This window comes from Vanellus vanellus (genome assembly GCF_965231255.1).
Source record: "Vanellus vanellus genome assembly, chromosome: 3".
NCBI lineage: Eukaryota > Metazoa > Chordata > Aves > Charadriiformes > Charadriidae > Vanellus > Vanellus vanellus.
The window spans coordinates 53,628,861-53,650,303 of NC_138907.1; the positions used below are offsets into that span (position 1 = coordinate 53,628,861).

Below are 21,443 nucleotides of genomic sequence, written 5' to 3' on the forward strand. Positions count from 1 at the left end.
AATGAACTCTAAATCTTACTCCCAAATAGAATAAGAAAAGAAAAGTCTAGGTCAAGGAAACATATCAGAGAAGGAATTCCTTAATAAAAAAGGTAAAATTAACTAATTTACAGAGTTAGTACTATCTGGATCTGATGATTTTTCTTACCCTGAGATTAAATAGTCCCTATGCATCAGTACAGGTATGCGTGGCTGAAATTGCCATTGGGGTTCCAATGTCAGGACAAATTCAAATTCTACCTGTTTGCATGATTTCCCATGCTTTCCAGCACCATTATTCCTGTCTACTCTCTAGCAAAGAAAGACCTAACAATTTGAGAACAAAAACATGCCCTGCAAAACGAGAGAGTGCTTTCATATTTCCCAGCATCCAGAACAAATGGTTGTCTAATTTGGTAATCCATCCAATTCAAGGTTGTTTGAATGGCCACACCACGGCAAAGGGGGACACAGCATGGGGGAATGATTAACTTAACCCACCTGCCTTGTTTGTTTGATGCGGCCTCACTCCAGTGCGAGTCAATAAAACTTTGTGCACTGACACGCACAACTTCCAGAACCCGCCAGCTGGGCCAAAATGGGGATTAGCAAAGCCGCCTTTCTCTTTCTTTTCTTGCTCAGCTCAGGTAAGTGTCCTTTGCCTTCTGCTTGTTTAGGTGAGATGGGGGCCAAACGCCTGCAAGCTCCATTTGGCGAAGGTAGGTCCCCAAATCTCTGTCGCCACTTAACCTGAACGACGATGGACTTGGGGCTTGCTGGCCAGCGAGAGTTGCTGTCTATCAAAGCGAGAGCTGTGGTGTGGTTGCTCCAGTGTTGTGTTTGTTAGAGACACCAGAAGAGCAACAGCCTTGGTGTCTGCATGGGGAACAAATGTCTCCCTGCAAACACGCCCCATGGCCAGAAATGCGGGGACCCTTGGAAAGCAGCCTAGCAGAGGCTTCCTACAAAGGCATGGCTGTCTCTGGTTTCAGCAGCCTTTTGTCCTAGTGTTGTTTCTTTTCTCTGTTATTGCCAAGTCCTGTGATCCTCATTTTGATCGTTTTAAAACTTGTAAATGCATTGTGAATAATAAAATCACAAAGAAAAGGAAAAATTGTTCTAGACACTAGAGTTTCAGTCTTTTTCATAGCCACAATCTTAACAGGAATTTTTTCATTCCATGTGATCGGGAGGCCCAAATCTGGCCAGCGTTAGCTTCTGCAGTATTTTTGGTGCTGCAAGACTGTTTTTGTGGATGGTAGTACAAAATAATTTGTAACAAAAAAGAACTAAGGGTCTTTAAATATATCTTTTTGCGTTTAGTAGATTGTAAGTAAGTCTTTCAGAAAATTTGAATAAATATTCTCTGTCCTGAAAACTTTAAACTTCAGCGAACTATGAGGTTCAGGTGGCACACCTTCTTTGAGATGTTCTGTATAGCTACACAGTCTGTTGTGATTGCAGTTAAAAATATAATTATGAGTGTGCCAACAGATATAAAAAATCCCAATAAAATACACAAGCAATTTACATATTTAGTTTTAAAATTTAAAAATGTAAAAGATAAAAAATGTATAAGTAGATTTTAGCTAGAAATATTAGACATGACCCAGCATAAAAATTTCTAGATATTATTTAATATTAAGTATGATTTTAATTAAATTCTAGTTTCTAAGCTTTGTGTTTGCAGAAGAACAGCCTCATTCAAATCAAATATATTTCTCAAATAAGTAAGAATTTTATATGGGGGAGGAAAATACAGAATTTGGGCTTTTGTCTGCAACACTCTACTTTTGTTTGCAAATCCTTTATCAAATGTCATGAATATTTGCATTTGTGAACAAGGCAGTAATACATCTTTCTAACACTGAAAAATTCCATAGACATAGGGAAAATAGTAGCAAGAGAAATTACTACGTTGTTATTCAGCTTGCATATATTTTCTTTATTTTTCTTAAATTATTATTCCCTGCTATGTAATTACAACAGAAAAGGGGAAAAAATATATTTATCACCCAAATTAATTATGACTCTGTCAATATTTTAAAAATCACATGCTGTAATTATAATGACAATATTATTGCAAAGTGTCAAAACAGAACAGAATTAAGGTTGCATGGAAGCTGTACCATAATAGGAATTTGTTACTTGTATTTCTTGTCCTTGTGGAGAGCATTGCAGCATCCCTATGATATTGTTTTAACCTAGTTTAATGTTTTCTCTCAAAGCTCATTTCTTCTTAATGTCACTTTTGTTTGAAATAACTAGTGGAATCAGTGATTCCTGTGCCTGTCACATGAAATTTTACTGTATCCTTTTTTACTTTATCTTTTTTTATTTTCAGCAGCTATCCTTTTCTTTCGTGCATACTATTGAACTGTCAACCCTTAGGGCCAAACTCTTCCCTAGTCTACACGCAGAAAAAGACCTCCAGTAACTTCTCTGGCTCTGCAACGGTACAAGAGGAAGCATAATTTGGCTTTTGTGCCTATTTTATCAATTCCATCTTGTAGGTACAAAATGATCTTAAAGATAATACTCCACTGCAGGCTGAGCTATCGCTCAGGTGAAGGAATTTAGCTGTACCAGGAGGCTTATGAGCCTGCTTCACACTACAAAAGAGTGTCACTTAGGAAAGGGAGGAGTAGTTGCCTTCCTCAGCCTGAAGGACATTTCACTGAACGTCCCCGTGGAGCCCCCAGTCACAGGCTGTGGGTCTGAGTGGGACGAGGCTGCTTTCTGTCCCTCCTGCTGGCATTGGGCTATGGCGGAGAAAGAGAAGGGTGAGAAAAAGGTGAAGAAAGAAGAACTCCCCCACTTCAGCATGACTGTCACACATGAGGGGGAAGCCAGGGTCTGGCTCATACCCTGTATGCCTTTCATTCAGCTATTGTGTAAAGCAAGACCCAAAAACAGGGCACAGAGCGAGACTGAGCTGAGTTGCAAAGACCATGGGCCAGCTGTCTGTTTGGGGTTGAAACCATGCAGAATGGGTCACTTCCAGAGCTAAGCATTTGTCAGTAGAGTCATATGCTTATCTGATAAAGAAACTGTAAAAATCACAGGACTCATTGAACTCTGTGATCCTGCAGCAGGAAGTCATGAAATCACAGTTTTGTGAGCCATAGCTAAGCATTCAGAGATTGCATAGCGGTAACAGAAAAAGAAAATACTAAATGGCAAAATCCTTTGCAAGAAGGATTGTACTTGAACATTTTTGGAGTTTACCACTAAACATAGCTTCACTTTTTAGCATCCTATATATTTAACATGCAGTTGTAGCTCAGAGTTTGTTAGGTGAATTTATTTACCAGTTTAGCGTCTTGTGTTAATTCACTGCAATGGAGGGCAACATCTGCTACCTTGATTATTAAGTAAGTTCAATCCAGAGTTATTACAAAAATGAGAAATTGAGCTTGAGCGCAGTGACAGCCCCGCTGACTGAGGATAGCTTGTTTCTTGCAAGAGCAAGAGCACTTGCAATGAGGCAGCTATGGGGTGGCTGATAAAACTGAAGTCGTTCCATGTGGGTAGGTATCAGGCATGGATAGTCATTGTTTCGCAGCCTTCTTGAGTCCCATTTCTCCACTTTCTCCAAAGTATGGGCAACCGATATTTTCTCTCTGAAACACCACACCTCACTTTTTTCTCTCCTTGGGTCATTTTCTCTGTTCCCATCACTTTATACTCTACGTTTGTGTTACTTGTTATGACTTTCAGAATGATACAAAGCACTGTTCAAGCCACTTCTCTATCCTACCTTATGTGTGGATTTCAGTGATGCTGCCCTTTACAGTACTAGGAAGGCAAGATTTACTTGTATTTTTTCATCATTAACCCAATTATTCTACCAATTAAATGACGATGTTACTGAACTAGGTGACAAAGTATATAACATGACATTTTTAAATAAATCGTATCAGCATGCACATTTTTACCTCTTTCCCTCTTTCTCCTTTTAGTACAAGGAAGCATACTAGATGGCTATGTGAGAACAGAGGGAGCTTGGCTGCTCAACCCAATGAAGCAAACATATAGGACAAATAGTAAAGAAGAATGTGCAGAGCGATGTGAAACTGAAAATAAATTTACTTGCAGGTAATTTCCACTGGTTCCTATATATAGCTTTCATTGCAGACGATGGAGCAGTCTGCCTTATTTATCAGCAGTCTGAACTTTTGAGAGATTTCTTAGGAGTATGTATCTGAGGTTTGCTGGAAAAACAAGAGCCATATAGAAACAGAATGCCTGGGACACATGGGTGAAGACAGCAGAAATAGAGAAATTAAGAGCATTATGTTGAATTTTTATTGGAAAACACTATGATATCTTGATGCACAGCTTGGAACACTGAAAACCAAATTGACTGGTTTTATCAAGACTCTTGCACTCCTTTTGCAATAAAAAGTCATAATTAATTGCTTGGAAATTTAGGACAGCAATAACGGCATTGCTCATGTTCATTGCATTACCTATTATCTTGCAGGTACACCCATTATTCTGAATTTTACTAGAATTTGGACTTGCGTAACTTCTATTTACTTTCTGAAAGAGATGACCATATAAACCTTAACGATCCTAAACCCTATGTCCATCCAAGCCCTCTCTCTACACTTGCACTTAACCAGGCCCAAGGGGCTAGAAAGCATGAAAGATGTTGACCAGTCTGTGCCACTGGCTTTTGCTCAGGCTCCTGCTGCTGGGGAGCCTATTGCTTTGAGCCTAAGGCTTCCTATGCCAAAGCCTCTGAGCCCACTGAGCTTCAGCAGTACAGAAGTCACTTGGAGCAACAGACAGAGGTATCCATTACTGCAGTGGGAGGCTGTCCCATGGATGGGAGTAACAGTGGGAGGCTGTCCTCACATATGAGGCAGGGAGGTTTTCTCTTCTAATCTTCATGAGATCTACCACTTCTGCAGCACACCTTTTTTGAACCCAGCGGACTGATTGTCTGCGGGGCTTTTTCCAGCACTCATTTCTCCATCAGGTTTTTATTCAAGGCAGGGATACCCTGGCGCTGACTTTTAAAATGTTTTTTATAACTTTGTGGTTTAAATCAAAAGGGAAAATGAGACTTATTTTAAAGAGGTGTAACCCTGAAGGATGACAGGGGTTTGCTGACTGAGTGGGTGAAGTACCACCCGTTCCCTTTGATCCTACTCCCCTCTCTGAAAACCACACAGAGAGGGCAGAGTTTCAGCAGTACTTGTCTCAGGAGGGTAGGGAGGAAGGCAGAGAGAGCAGGTCAGTGTATTCAGATTATATATTTACAGTTTGCAGGGGATTATTGTTCTCTTTTGAGGCATATTCAGGTACAGTATCATTCCTTAGCCTCTGCCCCAGGCCTGAGCCTGCCATCACCTGATGCTAGAATAACATCAGGGTTGTTTTGCTCTTGCCTCCTTAATCAATTCTGTGAGGTCTATTACAAGGGATAAAGAACAGGTGCTATCTGGCAGGGAAGGACCTGGGGGAAGAAAGGTAGCTGTGAGGCAGACCTTTAAGACCAAGCCAGCTCTAAAGCACCATCAGTGCTTCAGACCAATGAGTTTGGATCAGTACTTGAGACTTGTTATCCTGCCTCAGCAGTGTGTTGGAACAACGCTCGTTCGCTACGTCCCTGCTTGTAAGTTTAACTTTAGTGAGAGCTGGGCTTGGATTGGAGGGAACAGCCCCCAGTGTAGCTCTGAACCAGGGCAACCAGTACTCCCCAGGCAATGCACAGACACTGCTCCCAGACACCCAGTGAGTCCAGATGTGATCCCTCTCCTTTGGAGAAAGGCAGTGCGAATTTACAAGTACAGGCACACAGGGTTTATGCCAGTTGCTATTAGGGCGACAGAATGGGCTTTGTCAGTGTTTACATTCCTGATATAGACCTACCCACTTAATGTCATGTTGCTGTTGCTCTTTTTTTTTTTTTTTGGTTCAGAAAAGCTAGCCGTACAACTTAATTAGCCTCTCAGGAACTTTTCTTGGATGTTATTGTAAAGGTTGCACCAGTTTTGCAACTTGCAACTTTGCAAAGTTTTGCAGACTTAAAGACTAGGTATTTGCTGAAAAGACAAATGGCTGTGTTTTACAAAGTGCTTACATTGCTTCACATGCGATGACTCAGAACAGTTATCATAAGGTAATTTAAGGTCCTGGCTTGTTGTGCTTTACCTGTTCTTGGTAACTGCTGAATACTGTAGAATGTCTTAGTTCTTGACTGACCACTAACTTTTTTGAAAGAAGGTCAAGGTTGCTTGTGCATATATCCTCTTCAGCATGCTCTCTGGAGTCTCTGGCACATTATAAACCTTCTTGTTTATCCCTTGTCATGATTTGTTCATGTAGCTCCCTTTCAACCTAGGTTTGGTATGAAGACTTGGGAGTCAAAGTCACCACTGAAAATATGAGCTGCAATACTCAGGGATTTATGAAATATTACTCAGTCTTAAACATCAATGAAATGCAGTGCTTGCTAAAATTATAACGGAATACTAGAAAAGGTGTTTAGGAAAATAATGCACATTTTTGGCTATTGTTTCTTACGTTGGTCTCTCTTCTTAATTTCAACAGGGCCTTCTTATTCACCAGTAAAGACCAACAGTGTTTAACATTGGCTGAGAACACCAAAACAGCAGTCATCTTCAGAAGAACAAATGCAGTTCTCTATGAAAAAAGAAGTATGTTTACATCTATGTCTTTTTTACGTTATATCACTGAGAAATGCTTTCTAGTGGGACTCACACAACCCTATTGTAAATGGGGGTTAAGCCTTCACTGGGTCAGACAAAGTGGGTAGATCAGCCCTTACCTAACACCTGGGGTTTGCCACATTGCTTGTATAGCAGTGGTACCATTTTTTTTCCCCAGACTAGTGCTCCAGCATCTTTCTGGATCCCTAAATCTGGGGGTCCACAAGGCAGAAAAGAGCACTGCTGCTCAGGGAACGTAAAAGGTGCTGGGAGTAATGGAGGTGCTTAAGGGTCCCTTCTCTCCTCTCCTTTTAAACCAGCCAATAACTTACGGCTGCATTTTCTCTGTCTCTGTGGAGGTTACTAGGAAGAGCTACTTGTGCTGGCAATAGTTTCTGAAACAGAACCTTGCTCACTGGAAAACTGGTGTAAGCCACCAAATAATTTCATTTGTATCCCTGAAGAAAATTCACAGTTTACCTGGATGGGACTCAAATCAACTTTCTTTTAGTTGCACACATTGTCAGGAGTATTAGAGTGCTAACTATGCTTCATATAAAAAATGATCTATTTCTATAGTATTTGTATATATGTGGTGTTTGTACTCTTCAGTTAATGGATTTGGTGAAACTTTTATCCTCATCTATGTATTTATTACCTAATTGACATGGTGAATTTTTGTATTCTCCTTTTGTAGATGAATTATTTCTGATCAGTTTTGTCATAGATGAGGATTAGGTGACTCAAGTGTATTTGATCCCGTATTCTTTCTGAAAATAGGAAAGCTGTCTTTAAGATATGGCAACTCTCCAATTTTTTGTCTTCTCTTTTAAAAATCTATCACTTGACACCAGATGCAGACAACTGATTGCATTTTAAGACTATTTTTGAATTACATAATCAGGCACTGAGGTCCTGCTATACACAGGGGAAAAAGAATGTGTTCTATTTTTAATGTAACATAAGTTTCATTGTGTTGTTCTCTGACTTAAGTAATACACAAGGGAGAAAAGATCTCCTTTCTGATCATTCAGACATGTAAGATAATGTGGTAGAATTTGAGTAGAATTACTACTCTTCTGTGTTAAATGACTTCGTGAACATTGCCTTTCACCATTTGCTGATTTGTAACTTTTTTAAAAAAATATTGCCTTTGAGAATATTCTGAAATTGGAAACTATAGTACCTGGTGTCTTCAACAAAGAAATGTGCACGAAGAGGAAAAATGAATCAGGTTCTCAGCTGCTGCAAATCATGCAGTGGTTTCACTAGGCCAGTTGCTAACTAAAAGTCAAGAATCACCATAACTGGACTGTAAATACCAATGACCTCCAGCAAACTCCATCCTTACTCCTCTGTTGACCTGCAAAGACTTGAAGCATATGATAATGCCATGTGTGTAGCACCTGCAAGAGGATTTTACGAAGTAGTTCAATAGCTTTAGCTGGATTGCAGCTGAACAGCCGAATGAGATTTTGTTCAGATACTGTGGATATAAAGAAAATAATTTTTCACAGGGAGGGTGGATAAGCACTGCACCACATTGCCCAGAGAGGCTGCAGAGCCTTCACCCTTGCATATATTGACTGGACAAAGTTCTAAGCAGCCTCATCCAGCTCAGAATCTGGCCGTGCTTTTTATGGGGATTTGGACCAAAGACCACTGAAAGTCCTTTTCAGACTGATATTTTCTGACACTTCCAGCCAGCTGCCTTTTCTAGATATATAACTGATAGGTAATTTAATGTTTTGAACATAAGATATTTTTATTGTATCCAGAATCTGGTGGGAATTTCCTTGAATCATGATTAAGTAATGCTGAGAAATCTTCTGCAGTTCCTTCTGTAGAAGGAAAACTGAACGGATCAATTGTCAAGTAACAAAAAAAAAAACCTGAACAAATGACTTACATGTAAATAATCGGTAATGATTTTGCTTCACTACTGTGATCAGGAGCTAGACTGTGATTCCGGTTTATTTTTGAGACATCCCTTGGGTTCTCTGAGGCTAGAACCTGGATGACAGTCCTGCAATATTCTGTGAGGATTTGTTACAGCATGCTTTTAAGCCTTTTGAGGTCATAGGCATGGATTTTAGTTTCTTGAAAAACAGAACCCCATCAGTAAAGGTGAGAAAAACTGTAGTTTTACATAAGCAAAATGTCCAAAACCTGCACATCTACCTGCAGAAAACAAAAGATGGACCTAGGTATCGTGAACAAGAAAAACGCAGACTATTGTGTATGTCTCAGATGGTTTCCCTGTTGCTTATCCCTTCATTTGCAGAGGGTCTCAAATAATTATGTGTCCATACTAATGATAGCATCAGTTTAATCTATTGTTACAGAACAGAAGGGAAAACATAGCTTTTACCTAGGCAGATCACATCACTGCCTCCAGCAGCTGCTGCTGTCCTGATACCTCAAGGAAATTCCTTTCACATGCCCAGATCCTTTTGCAATACTATTGCTGAAACCAACACTATTTTTTTCAGTTGAAGCAATTACTTGATGAGATCTAATTGCTCTTTTTCATTGCATTTAAAGAAGAGTGACAATTGGTATAAAACTCACAGTTTTTAAAATTATTTTTTCTATGGTGTGTGCTATAAAAGAGAAAGTTAATCTTCTCTGGCTTGTAGAAAAAGTAATAAGAATTAAAGCTAGCATTTGGGAATTGTTATCCACGTATCTGTTTGTAAATAGTTAACCCAAGGGACGCGGGTTGAGTTTGGGGATCAAAGTTAGTTATTTGTCATCAGACAGAAAAAACCCTAAAGGTTATATAAACGGTCAAAAGTTTATGCAAACAGAAGAGTCAGAACTTGAATGATTCAATGTTCAGATATTGAGGTTTTTAATGTTACTTTATTGCAAAATTACTTGAGGGATCCAAATGGCTTCCAGCTAAAGTTTCTAGAGTAAACTTTCCCATATATATATACATTGACATAAAGAAATGCTTAAAGGTACATCTATAAATCCAGATCTAAACTACCTATTGGCCCACGGAAGCGCTGGTCTGAAATAGATTGAAATACTAGGTTTTTTCACTTTTGACAAGACAGATCTGCGTAAAATGGCATTATTTGTCCAGATTTATGATAATCTTCTGTTTGTATGTCAGCTTTGGTATAACTTGGGTGCTGAGAAAAGCTGATGCAAAACTGGGTCTCCGCAAATATCAGATTTGGACACTACTTAAAAACACTGAGACAATCCGGGTCACAATCTAAAAGAGAGATTGCTTCACTGCAGCTAGAAAGAAGGAACTGGCTGATGAAATATGCCCTGTGCATAGAGCAATGTTAAATGAGTTTCCTGTTGGCTTTCCAAGCCAGAGGACATGCGGCCTGACAGTGACTGTCCCTAAAAGGCAGATATAGAGGCTCTGAAGGAATGTGCCAAGATCTGAGTTCCTTCAGCCGTGCCTTGGCAGGCCTGCTCTCCCCTCGCAGTCACCAGCTCTTTGCTGGGAAAGGTGATCCTTCAGTCCTCACAGGAAAATCTTAAAGGCCACAAGGGGATTATGGTCGCTCCAACCTCCTGAGAAAAGAATGACAACACTGAGCTTTCAGTTCTCATTTAATCTAATGATTAATAGTTTAAAACAATGTAATGTTTTTAAGGGTACCGATACAAATCCCAGGTTTATTCAGCACTAAAATTCCCCTTGACTTACATAAAGACAGGATTTCATTACTAGTTCTTTCACTCCTTCTTTCTCTTTTTTTCATGAAGGTACTCTTACATTCCAAAATCCAAGAGTACAGAAGCATATATAATATGCACCTTCAACCAATTATCCATTTTATCTTGTACAGCAGAGAGTAATTATTTTAGCATATCATGAATTAATTAAGTCTCATTCATGACATCGTGAACTTTAATGAAACAATGTCATCTACATTTATATGAACATAAAAAAATGTACTTATTTAAACCGATAAAATGCTATGTGTATGCATCCGTGATTCTGTCCCATTATCTTCTTCATCTGAATTCAGGTGACTCTCTTTTAAGGTTTGATTTTAGTGCGTAACCATAGTAACATCATAGGATGCAATGAAAGAGAATGTGTTTCTATTTTGTTATAGTGCATATTTAAATATTAAAAGCATATTTTATTATTTAAAGCTACTGTAGCATGTTTTCAAAAAAGCAGGGTTGTGTTACACATTTCTCTGGAATTCTGGTTTGGCTTTCACATACATTTTTCAATGCTAATTAACTGAACTTACACATCAGATAACTAGTAGGTTTTTACAATGTGATCTATTTTTGACAGCATAAGAAAGTCAAAATATGACTAAATGTATTTAAATGTATTAGCATGAAAATGGATATATGCTAAAATCTAATGGACATGTCATGATACTGATTAATTAAGCACATATCATTTCAGTTTATCTTCTAGAATGCAAGAAGGGAAAAGGAGTGGATTACAGAGGAACAGAAGCCAAAACTCAGAAGGGTGTGCCATGCCAGAAGTGGGCCGATAATGCCCCCCATATACCAAAGTAAGGCCTTTTTTTATGTTTATATGTTTTTCTGAAATTTTGCTAAGCCATTTATATGTGCTAAGTAGTCTTATAAGCAATTTGTTTGGTGTTCAAAGTCTTATAAAATATTTTTCTACACTGACCTACAGTAAGATACTTTTCTAATCTGAGTTGTAACTCAGAGACCTGCAATTGGGGTTACATGATCTAAAGGGAAATTGTCAGTCTTGGCAGTTGTCATTTTGTCATCCTTACATGAGCAAAACCCTAGACAGGGAAGCACCTGGTTCTGCTGTAATAAGAGTTTTCCATTAATCTGACCGGGACAAGAACTTCTTCTCTTGGCTAAAGGTATAACATGGGGTGGGTGAGATAAAGGTACATCATTTTATCAGTAAAGCCACAGACAATTAACAGGGCAGTAGTTCTTGTATTTAATGAAAAACAGCCAACTGGCTTTATTTAGTAGCCTCCTGTTGAGAAGGCATAGCATTCTATGACCCAGGAAACTACAGGCCAGTCAGCCTCACCTCCATCCCTGGAAAGATGATGGAACAGCTCGTTCTGGGTGTCATTTCCAAGCATCTGGAGAAGAAGAAGGTTATCAGAAGTACTCAGCATGGATTCACCAAGGGAAAGTCATGTCTGACTAATCTGATAGCCGCCTATGATGGCATGACTGGATGGGTGGATGACAGGTGGGCAGTGGATGTTGTCTACCTTGACTTCAGCAAGGCTTTCGACACCGTCGCCCACATCATCCTCACAGGCAAGCTTAGGAAGCGTGGGTTAGATGAATGGACAGTGGGATAGATTGAAAACTGGCTGACAGATAGAGCTCAGAGGGTTGTGATTAGTGGCACAGAGTCCAGTTGGAGGTCAGCAATAAGTGGTGTTCCTCAGGGGTCGGTACTGGGTCCAGTCCTGTTCAATATATTCATCAATGACCTGGATGAAGGAATAAAGTGTACCATCAGCAAGTTTGCTGATGACACAAAACTGGGAGGGGTGGCTGACACACCAGAAGGCTGTGCTGCTATTCAGTGTGACCTGGACAGGCTGGAGAGTTGGGCAGAGAGAAACCTTATGAAATTCAACAAGGTCAAGTGTAGGGTACTGCACCTGGGGAGGAATAACCCCATGCAGCACTACAGGTTGAGGGCTGACCTCCTGGAGGGCAGCTCTGTGGAAAGGGACCTGGGAGTCCTGGTGGATACAGGATGACCATGAGCCAGCAATGTGCCCTGGTGGCCAAGAAGGCCAATGGCATCCTGGGGTGCATCAAGAAGAGTGTGGCCAGCAGGTCGAGGGAGATCATCCTCCCCCTCTACTCTGCCCTGGTGAGGCCGCGTCTGGAGTATTGTGTCCAGTTCTGGGCTCCCCGGTTCAAGAAGGACAGGGAACTGCTGGAGAGGGTACAGCAGAGGGCTACAAAGATGATTAGGGGATTGGAGCATCTTTCTTATGAGGAAAGGCTGAGGGACTTGGGTCTTTCTGGTCTAGAAAAAATAGAAGACTGAGGGGGAATCTTATCAATACTTATAAATACCTAAAGGAAGGGTGCCAGGGGGATAGGAACAGTCTTTTTTCGGTGGTGCCCAGTGATAGAATGAGAGGTAACGGGCACAAACTTGAACATAGGAAGTTCCATCTAAACATAAGGAGGTAATTCTTTCCTTTGAGGGTGGCAGGGCACTGGCACAGGCTGCCCAGAGAGGTTGTGGAGTCTCCCACACTGGAGACATTCAAAACCCACCTGGATGCCGTCCTGTGCAACTTGCTGTAGGTGACCCTGTTCTGGCAGGGGGGTTGGACTAGATGATCTCCAGAGGTCCCTTCCAACCCTGGCCATTCTGTGATTCTGTGATTCAGGTTACAGAGAAATCTCACTTTTCAGCAAATATCTTCCCATTGCATCTCCCATGGAACGTGTCCCAGACAATACTTTTCTCTACATGCTACGTGGTACCTCAGCTGAGCAAAAATTACTGGAAACGGAATAGCTGGAGTAAATGCAAATCTTAAAGTCATGACTGGCCTTAGAGGCACCCTATTTGCTGAAGTCTATAGATACAGCACTTCTAACTCTTCAGCAACGGCACACAGTAACAATGAGGAGACATATAGAGAACAACATCTACAGAATGATCCTCAGATAAAGATTTCTCTTTTAGAGTCCTCAGATGAAGAATTGGGACACTTTTCTTATTCTCTAATCCCATTTAAATTCTGTTTCAGATACACACCTGAAGAATATCCCAATGCGGGACTGGAGGAAAACTACTGCAGAAATCCCGATAATGATGGAAAGGGACCCTGGTGTTACACAACAGATCCTGTTACCAGATTCGATTACTGTAACATCCCAGAGTGTGAAGGTCATGATACATATACCCATTTCTTTCCCTTTTTGGAAGATGTGTCCAAGAATGTGAAGTTATTCAGATACTTTTGGTTTTAATTGAGTCTTTGTTCCAAACTTGAGTTTCATTCAACCTGAAACTTTCCAAAGACATTTTCAACACCCACAAGGAAGATATCAAAAGACCCCCCCAACCATCTATACAAAGTCTTTTTTTTCCCCCTAGATTAAAAAAATGGTATGTGAGTGTATTCACATATCATAATTCTAGAATTGAACCAAATGACAGTTGCTAGTGCCAAAGTCAATAAAATGTGACAGCAGCAAGGCAAAGGTTTTCAATTACAGCTTACTAGTTTTAATTTGGTTCTTTTAAAACCTGTAGTCTGGGTTTTTTTATACTGGAATACTAGAAATGTAATCAACTAGTTGAAGTCATCTTACCAAGAAAAATAAGCTTTATTTTGCCAAAAAAACCTGTCCTTCAGCCTTGTTCTCCAATAAGGCTCTCGAGCTTCATGTGAGATGAGTGTGAGTCCTTATGGACCAGTTCCTCAGGGACTTTCTGTCTCTTTTGTCCTCATTCTCCCTTGTTCCTACAGTGGAGTGCATGCACTGCAGTGGAGAAAACTACCACGGCGTAGTTGCAACAACAGTGTCTGGGCTTGAGTGCCAGCGCTGGGACTCCCAGCAACCTCATTCTCATGGATACCTCCCGGAAAAGTGAGTCAGACTCCGTGATGGGTTTTTTATCCTTAATGGTGGCCTGAAGACCACCCTGCCTCAGGCAGGGTAACTGTTACAGTTATTAGTGACTTTTTTAAAACATTGTTTTTCCTGTTCAGTTTTCCAGAGAAAGATTTGAAGATGAATTATTGCCGTAATCCCGATGGTGAACCTAGACCCTGGTGTTTCACTACCAGCCCGACTAAACGCTGGGAATATTGCGACATTCCTCGTTGCAGTGAGTCTGACGTCTGCACTTCTAGACACAAAGACATCTAGACACAAATACATCCAGACAGCTTCTATTCAGGGTGGTGCAAGGAGCTAGAACAAATAGCAGATGCCCCAAAGATAAAAGAAAGAATAAAAGACTGCTGACTTTTGTCTCTAAGAAATAAATAAATAACCTTGAAATGAGCCTCTCATCGCTCTTTTGAGGCTAGACATCTCTGTCAGGCATTTCTCATGGTTTTGCCTGGAGCACATCTCCTCTCCTTGACATGTTTTTCCATGACTAGGCATTTCAGTGGTTCCAGTGTTTCTTCTGATGTTTATCTTTTGACGCCAAACAGTTTCACTTTTCCTGAAAATCTTTTGGCTTTTGTTTTGGTCTTCCAATTCAAATCTCCACCTTTTCAATTTCCTTTTCCCCTAAAGTCCTGTCCTTGCCATGATACTTTTCCTTGGGGCTTCTCACCAGACCTCATCCTTGCTGTCTCTAAGTCTCACCAGTTACGGTACATCTCTTTTACATCTGTACCTATACCTGTACCTATCACCGATGGACCTGCCGCTTTCACCCCAGTTTTCTTCACAGTATTACCACTTGCTCACTTTCCAGCTTTGTTCTGATGGGGCTGCTAGCACTTGGTTGTGTTGTATCCTGGCTGCTGTAAAGGGACAGATGCAAATGCCCTTCTGGCAGTCTGACTGCTTGTGAAGATGTTAAAATGGAGGAAAGGAAAGAAAAGTTAACATATTTTTAGATCTTTTCTGTACCTTTTGGATTTTCCAAACATTTTGGTCTTTAAACCTTACCTGCTAAGAAAGCCGAAAAGCCCACTTGGTTATAAAACTCAAAGTGGCTTTGGTTTTGTTTTTTGATATGTCTAGAAGGTACTGCTAATTTCCAGTTCCTTTTTCTGCAATAGCAACACCCCCACCAGTTCCTGCACCAGGGCGCCAGTGTCTATCAGGAAGAGGAGACGACTATCAAGGCACGATATCTGTTACTGAATCAGGAAATACCTGTCAGCGCTGGAGTTCTCAATCTCCTCACAGACACGCTCGCACTCCTGAAAACTATCCCTGCAAGTAAGTGAAACACCTCCATTATTTAGTGTCCACAAGAAGTACCAAGGAACAGTATTATTTCATTTTTCTTCAATTATCTTGCAAAGTTCTTTGGTTACACCAGCATTCATCACCTATTGGATTCTGTCTTTTCAATTTTTTTTCACATTTCTTTTTATTTACTTCTTTATTCTTGGATACCAGTGTCTCCTGTTCTAACTTTCAAGCTCTGCTTGGTTGACTTTTTCCCTCTTTGGTTCATCCTTTTACTGCATTGTTGCCCAGGTGAAGCAATGTGCAGTAAGGAAGTTACAATTGTGATATTTGCTTGGGGCTAGATTGTCTCACCCTGGGTTTCTGCTGTGCTTCTTTTGGCCTCAAAGAATTACATGAAATACAATCTCTTAGTTCATCCACTAATCTAGCAGGTGTCTGGTTTAATACATCCAAAAAAACCAGTGCATTGAAATTATTCATCTAGTAAATGGCATCAGTAAATGACAGCAGATTTACCCACCAGTAAATACAACAGTAAACTAGGCAGCAAGGTACATTCTCCTGATGTTTTACTAGGTTTCCATGAGAGGTTTTTCTTAGCCAAGTTTTATGTTTCTTAGCCAAGTTTTATGTTTCAGGAACCTAGAGGAAAACTACTGTAGAAATCCCGATGGTGAGAAGATGCCGTGGTGTTACACCACCAACAGAACTGCCCGGTGGGAATATTGCACTATCCCCTCCTGTGATGGGACAGAGCCAGAGGCCCCGGGTAAGGACAACAGGAGAAAGCTGGAAGTGAAGGGTCATCATGATTTATTTTGAAAAATCTTGGCTGACTCTGTTCAGTTGAATTATTGCTGTCATTTAGTATTGCTATGTATCAGTTGAACTCCTGAGCCTGGTCTGGAGCCCATGCTGGTATGTTCAGTCGGGTGGATAAGTGCAGAAGTTTTTAAGTCAGCTCAGGAAAAATTGCAGTAACAGAGGTCTTTTCCTTTTGCCAAGTGGTGGTTCCCTCCACCTCTAAATTTTTTAATGGTCCATGGAAAAGTTAATTAGCTTTATATGCTAGCTCCTGAAAAACTGAATCCAAAGCAAAACCTGGGACAACTTAAGACACTGAACCAAGACTCCATAAAAAGCAATCAAAAGAAAATTCTCATTACACAAGGCAGGCTTGTTCCACATGCATCTGTGGGAAAGCCACAGACATTCCCCTACCCTGGAGAAATTTTGATCCGTATGTGAACTGTTTGGATTGTTAGATGAAATAAATCCCCATGCATGACAGTAAAATTAATGTACAAGTGCTTTTAATCTAGCTTATCATTAAATTTTTACAAACATTTTTGGAAATCTTCCTTTTGATCTACAGTCTGAGGAGGATTCTGTTACAGAGACAGTGCTGTGACAGTCAGTGAAATACTCTGGTTTGTTGTTTTCTGTTGGTTTTTTATGCTCATGTATAAATATCAAGGTATTAAGATGCAAGGGACTGGTTTCTGTTATTCACTACAGCTGTTGATGTGCCTGAGCAGGCTCAAATTACTGAGGAGTGCTATCAAAACAATGGTGTGACTTACCGCGGCACAGCTTCTTTCACTCTGACGGGAAAGAAATGTCAGGCCTGGAGCTCAATGTCACCGCACCGACACAATAAAACGGCAGACCAGTTCCCAAACGCGTATGTGTATTCCCCGTTTCCACGTTTCATTGGACAATGACCATTCAGGAACTCGTTTTGATTTGCATCATCTTTACACAACAATGATGTTAAAGCTAGGAAGGGAGCGTACTTGATAACAATCATCCCTTTCTTTTCTTCTTTTTTTTAATGCAGAAACATTTTCTATTAACCTCATCTTGAAACAAACCACAATTGTCACTCAGGCTTTAGACTAATAATTGCATGTTTCTACATTGCTTCTTAAAGAATTATGAGTTATTATACATTTTCCCTTATACTGAAATGAACTGTTTCTAAACATGAACTTATTCATGAGTTTAAGTCTTTGCTTCCTAGTCTGCAGTTCATTAGAGCTTTGAGTAAGGGATGGGTTATTTTCTTATTCCTAATATTTAGTATTTATTTATTTATTTATTCCAATGCAAAAAACTATTTCTTCTTAAAAGCTATTAATGTATATGAAAAAGTAAAAAGAATTCTATATTTAAAATACATATGTGCATTTACTCATTTGGATTTGTAAACAGTATTCTACTATAAGAGTTAATCAGTGAATAAGTATTTGGCATATTTAAATATTCTGCATATGTTTCTTGATTTCTTTGTGCTGGAAAAAGATTTCTGTCACACATGGTACACGATAAACCATATATGCTAACTCTGTAGCAGACCTGCTTTCTAAGATGTTCTTTCAAATTCTCCTCAGAGCAGTAGCATGGATGGGAATATAATGTGCTTACATTTGTAGGGACCTGAAGCAGAATTATTGCAGAAACCCAGATGCCGATAGCCGCCCGTGGTGTTACACCACTGATCCCAGTGTGAGATGGGAGTATTGCAACCTGAAGAGGTGTGATGACCATGCACCAGTGACTTTACCAAAACCTCCTCAGACAACACAGGAACCAAATCCTGGTGAGAATACTTTCCGCTTCCCCAGAAATGCTCATAACCAGCAAGCTGGTTTTAATGGAAATGTCATCAATAATTTAATGCGGATGAAATACAGAAAACTCTAGATCATTACAGAATTTAATATAATACTGTATCCACCACGTCATTTTCTGAACTGCCTTGTAGAATTTTATAGTAGGGTTTCTGTATTTGATTTTAGATTAATATCTCATCTTTTATCTACTACATCATTGAACAGTGGAAACACATGGAAACAGATGACTAGTAGTCTCCACACGACTGTGGGAGGGCTACCGAAAATGGCAGCAAATATAGAGGTGATGGCATTTTGCTGGCAACTGTTCCAAAAAAGTCTTTTCCTGTGCCGTGCACTCACATTTCCAAGGCTCCATCTCCCACCAGAGGACAGCCAACTTTTTTTGTTCAGTTCAGATGCCACTTTGTTATGCAGTAGATGGTTAGAGTGCTGCAGCTTTCATTTTTTTGCTATGACATGTTTTTCTGGTTAGAAGGATAATAATTTTGGCTGAACGTGTATTACTCCTTTTTACCTACTGTAAAATGTGGTATTGGACAGACAGCCGTGTCTGTAAGGAAGAGACTTTATGAGCGCATTATTGTTGTGGTCCAGGCTTCTGGAATCATGAGGGATCAACCGAATCTAAGCTTATTTAATTTATGACTTTCATGATTATGATGAAAACAATTCAAAAACTAGGAAATTAAAATGTGATTGTTAGCCATAACTGACGATATGTTGTCCTTCTTTCCTTGTACACATATTATGTAGGATGTATGAGTCCTAGTACTATTTCCTCAAATTTAATTCTGCTTCACCACCATCAAGTATGGTGGTGGCCCAATAGCTCATAGCTAACAATCATTTCCGTTTCCTCTTTCTTTGCAGATTGCATTAATGGTAATGGTAAAGACTATCGTGGCACAGTAGCAAAAACTGCAAGGGGCAGGACTTGTCAAGAGTGGAGTTCTCAGAGACCTCACAGCCACGACTATTTCACTCCCGTGACTCATCCAGGAGCAGGCCTGGATAAAAATGTAAGCAGCTGTTCATTTCATACTTGCTATCCTTGAGCTTCGTCTGTCTTCTTCATGGTCCCTCAGCAATCATTTCATGCCAGGTCTTTGTAAATTAATTTATTTTCATTGGTTCCATCCAAGAACCTGATCATGCTAATTCTTGTTGACATGAGCAGTCTGTACTTCTGTGGGACACACAGATGCCCAGAAGCTCTGTTGAATGCTTCTGCAGCACAGCCAAGGGTCTTCAGATAGGCATTTGCTTCTCCTCACTGCTGAGGGCTAACTGGAGTTGCTCTGTGGGCAGCATCTCTGCCAGAAAAATCAGCTGGGGTCATAGGTTTCAGTAGTAACACTAATGGGTGAGATGGTGAGGGATCCAATGTTCTGTGCAAGTTCCTTGAGATATATAGCTGATGGATTGCCATCCTCTACTAATTCTCCCTCCAGCCCTCCAACTTCTGCCCCAGCCCATCATACAAGGATATACATGCATCTGACCCATCCTCTAAGTCATTCTCCATCTCTGACCTTTATCTCCCTAGTCCTAACACATGTACTCATCACTAGTTCTCTAGACCTGCAGTGTCTCAGATACAATACTTGCCTCATTTGTGACCAGTATAAAGAAGTTGTTTGACATTGCCAGCTTGAACTATTTTTTTCTCCAGGTACATGATTTTAGAGTTTGCTTTAGCCAATCCTCTGATGGCATCACATACCCTGTATTGAATTCCAGCTCAGATTAGGGAAACACCCTCCGAAAAGCTGCCTGCCATAACTTTTTGATTCTTGCATTTGGCAGGGACTCCTGAGGAACAGAAGCAAATATTTTCTCCTCTTTCCTAAGACATGGGATGTATTTCAAAGTAAGGAAGGGAACTAGAAAAATAGCTAGTAGCGTGCAGCTATGTAGTGGTGTCTGTTCTGAGCAGGGATCAGAACAGGGGGGCAATGGGCACAAGTTAGAACATAGGAAGTTCCGTTCAAATACACGGAAAAACTTCTTTACGGTGAGGGGGACAGAGCACTGGCACAGGCTGCCCAGGGAGGTGGTGGAGTCCCCTTCTCTGGGGATTTTCGAGACCCGCCTGGATGCAGTCCTGAGTAATGGGCTCTGGGCAATCCTGCTTTGGCAGGGGAGTTGGACTAGGTGATCTCTAGAGGTCCCTTCCAACTCTGAAAATTCCGTGATTCCATGATCAGTCAGCATGGCCAGTAAGACCCAGAGAGCAATTCAGCTAACCAGGCTCCCCACATCAAGGTGGACACTGCACCACTGCCTGTGGGACTCATAGGCACCACCAAGTTGTCCAAGAGCAGCTTATACAATGCCCACTCGCCCTGGAGTCATGCAACCAGAGTGGGTGTGAAAAGACCTCAGGCCTGACCCTAATGCTTCTACTAACTGCAGTAGAAGCAGGAGTAGACAGTTTAGTGCTTTAGAAAATCCCATCCTAGGTCAAGATCTCCTACTTTTTGAGAGCTCAGTGGTCCAAGCTTGCACTAGTGAAGCTTACTGGCTGAAGACAGGTGAAGAGGTTTCATTTTTATTATCTTTTTCTAAACTCACAGAACAAATAGAAAAGTGAAACAAATTTTGACAAAAGGAATTGGAAATCACTTGCCAGTAAGGAACTAAAAAAATACTTCCCAAAGTTAATTTGATCTAATTTTGAAACGTGCATTGGTAGGCTTTTTTGCCCCCCGGTTAATAGCTCTTGTCTTTATTGTTTGTTACAGTATTGCAGGAATCCTGATGGAGATGTGAATGGACCTTGGTGCTACACAACAGACCCAAGAAAAGCATGGGAGTACTGTGACATTCCCAAGTGCCGTAATTATTCCTTTAAAGACTAGTGTCTCCCTTTCCTGTAACCTTTTGTGACAACTGGAGGACATTCAGAGATTAATCTGAAAGACTGATCTAAGACAGTGCAATAGCTTTAGATTGGAAATCAAGTCTGTGGGGAAGTGATACTCAAAAGCTGTGTCTGAAGTCTTAAGAATGGTGCTTATTCCTTGGAAGCCCCAAACCCAGCACAAGATGTACCTGGAGCCTACTAAGCTTACGGGGTTTTTGCCATGGATTTCAAAATAAGGCTGTTCCTGCAGAAATTTCCCCGGCTCCTGCCTGGTCACCTGGCTTAACTGTGTGTGTGACCAGGCTGAACAGGAGATGCTCGTACCCCAGCAAAACTTTTGCGCTCCCTGCTCATGTGGCTCTGGTTCTGTCCTGGATGTAAAACAGATTTTCCCTTATT

At 40.6% G+C, this 21,443-nt stretch overlaps 1 protein-coding gene across 1 annotated transcript in view; it reads left to right on the forward strand.

Annotated features, from left to right (window-relative positions):
• Positions 1 to 577: 577 nt before the first annotated feature.
• Positions 578 to 21,443, forward strand: part of LOC309670599 (plasminogen-like) — a gene marked incomplete at its 5' end in the record, with an annotated part of 29,022 nt that continues 8,156 nt past the window's right edge. The window contains 13 exons of the mRNA XM_082481601.1: positions 578 to 626; positions 3,942 to 4,077; positions 6,544 to 6,650; positions 11,065 to 11,179; positions 13,400 to 13,539; positions 14,126 to 14,246; positions 14,369 to 14,487; positions 15,401 to 15,563; positions 16,178 to 16,308; positions 17,058 to 17,223; positions 17,975 to 18,141; positions 19,049 to 19,197; positions 20,923 to 21,016. Of these exons, the coding sequence (XP_082337727.1) occupies positions 578 to 626; positions 3,942 to 4,077; positions 6,544 to 6,650; positions 11,065 to 11,179; positions 13,400 to 13,539; positions 14,126 to 14,246; positions 14,369 to 14,487; positions 15,401 to 15,563; positions 16,178 to 16,308; positions 17,058 to 17,223; positions 17,975 to 18,141; positions 19,049 to 19,197; positions 20,923 to 21,016 (1,657 nt within the window). The remainder of the gene's footprint in view (positions 627 to 3,941; positions 4,078 to 6,543; positions 6,651 to 11,064; positions 11,180 to 13,399; positions 13,540 to 14,125; positions 14,247 to 14,368; positions 14,488 to 15,400; positions 15,564 to 16,177; positions 16,309 to 17,057; positions 17,224 to 17,974; positions 18,142 to 19,048; positions 19,198 to 20,922; positions 21,017 to 21,443) is intronic.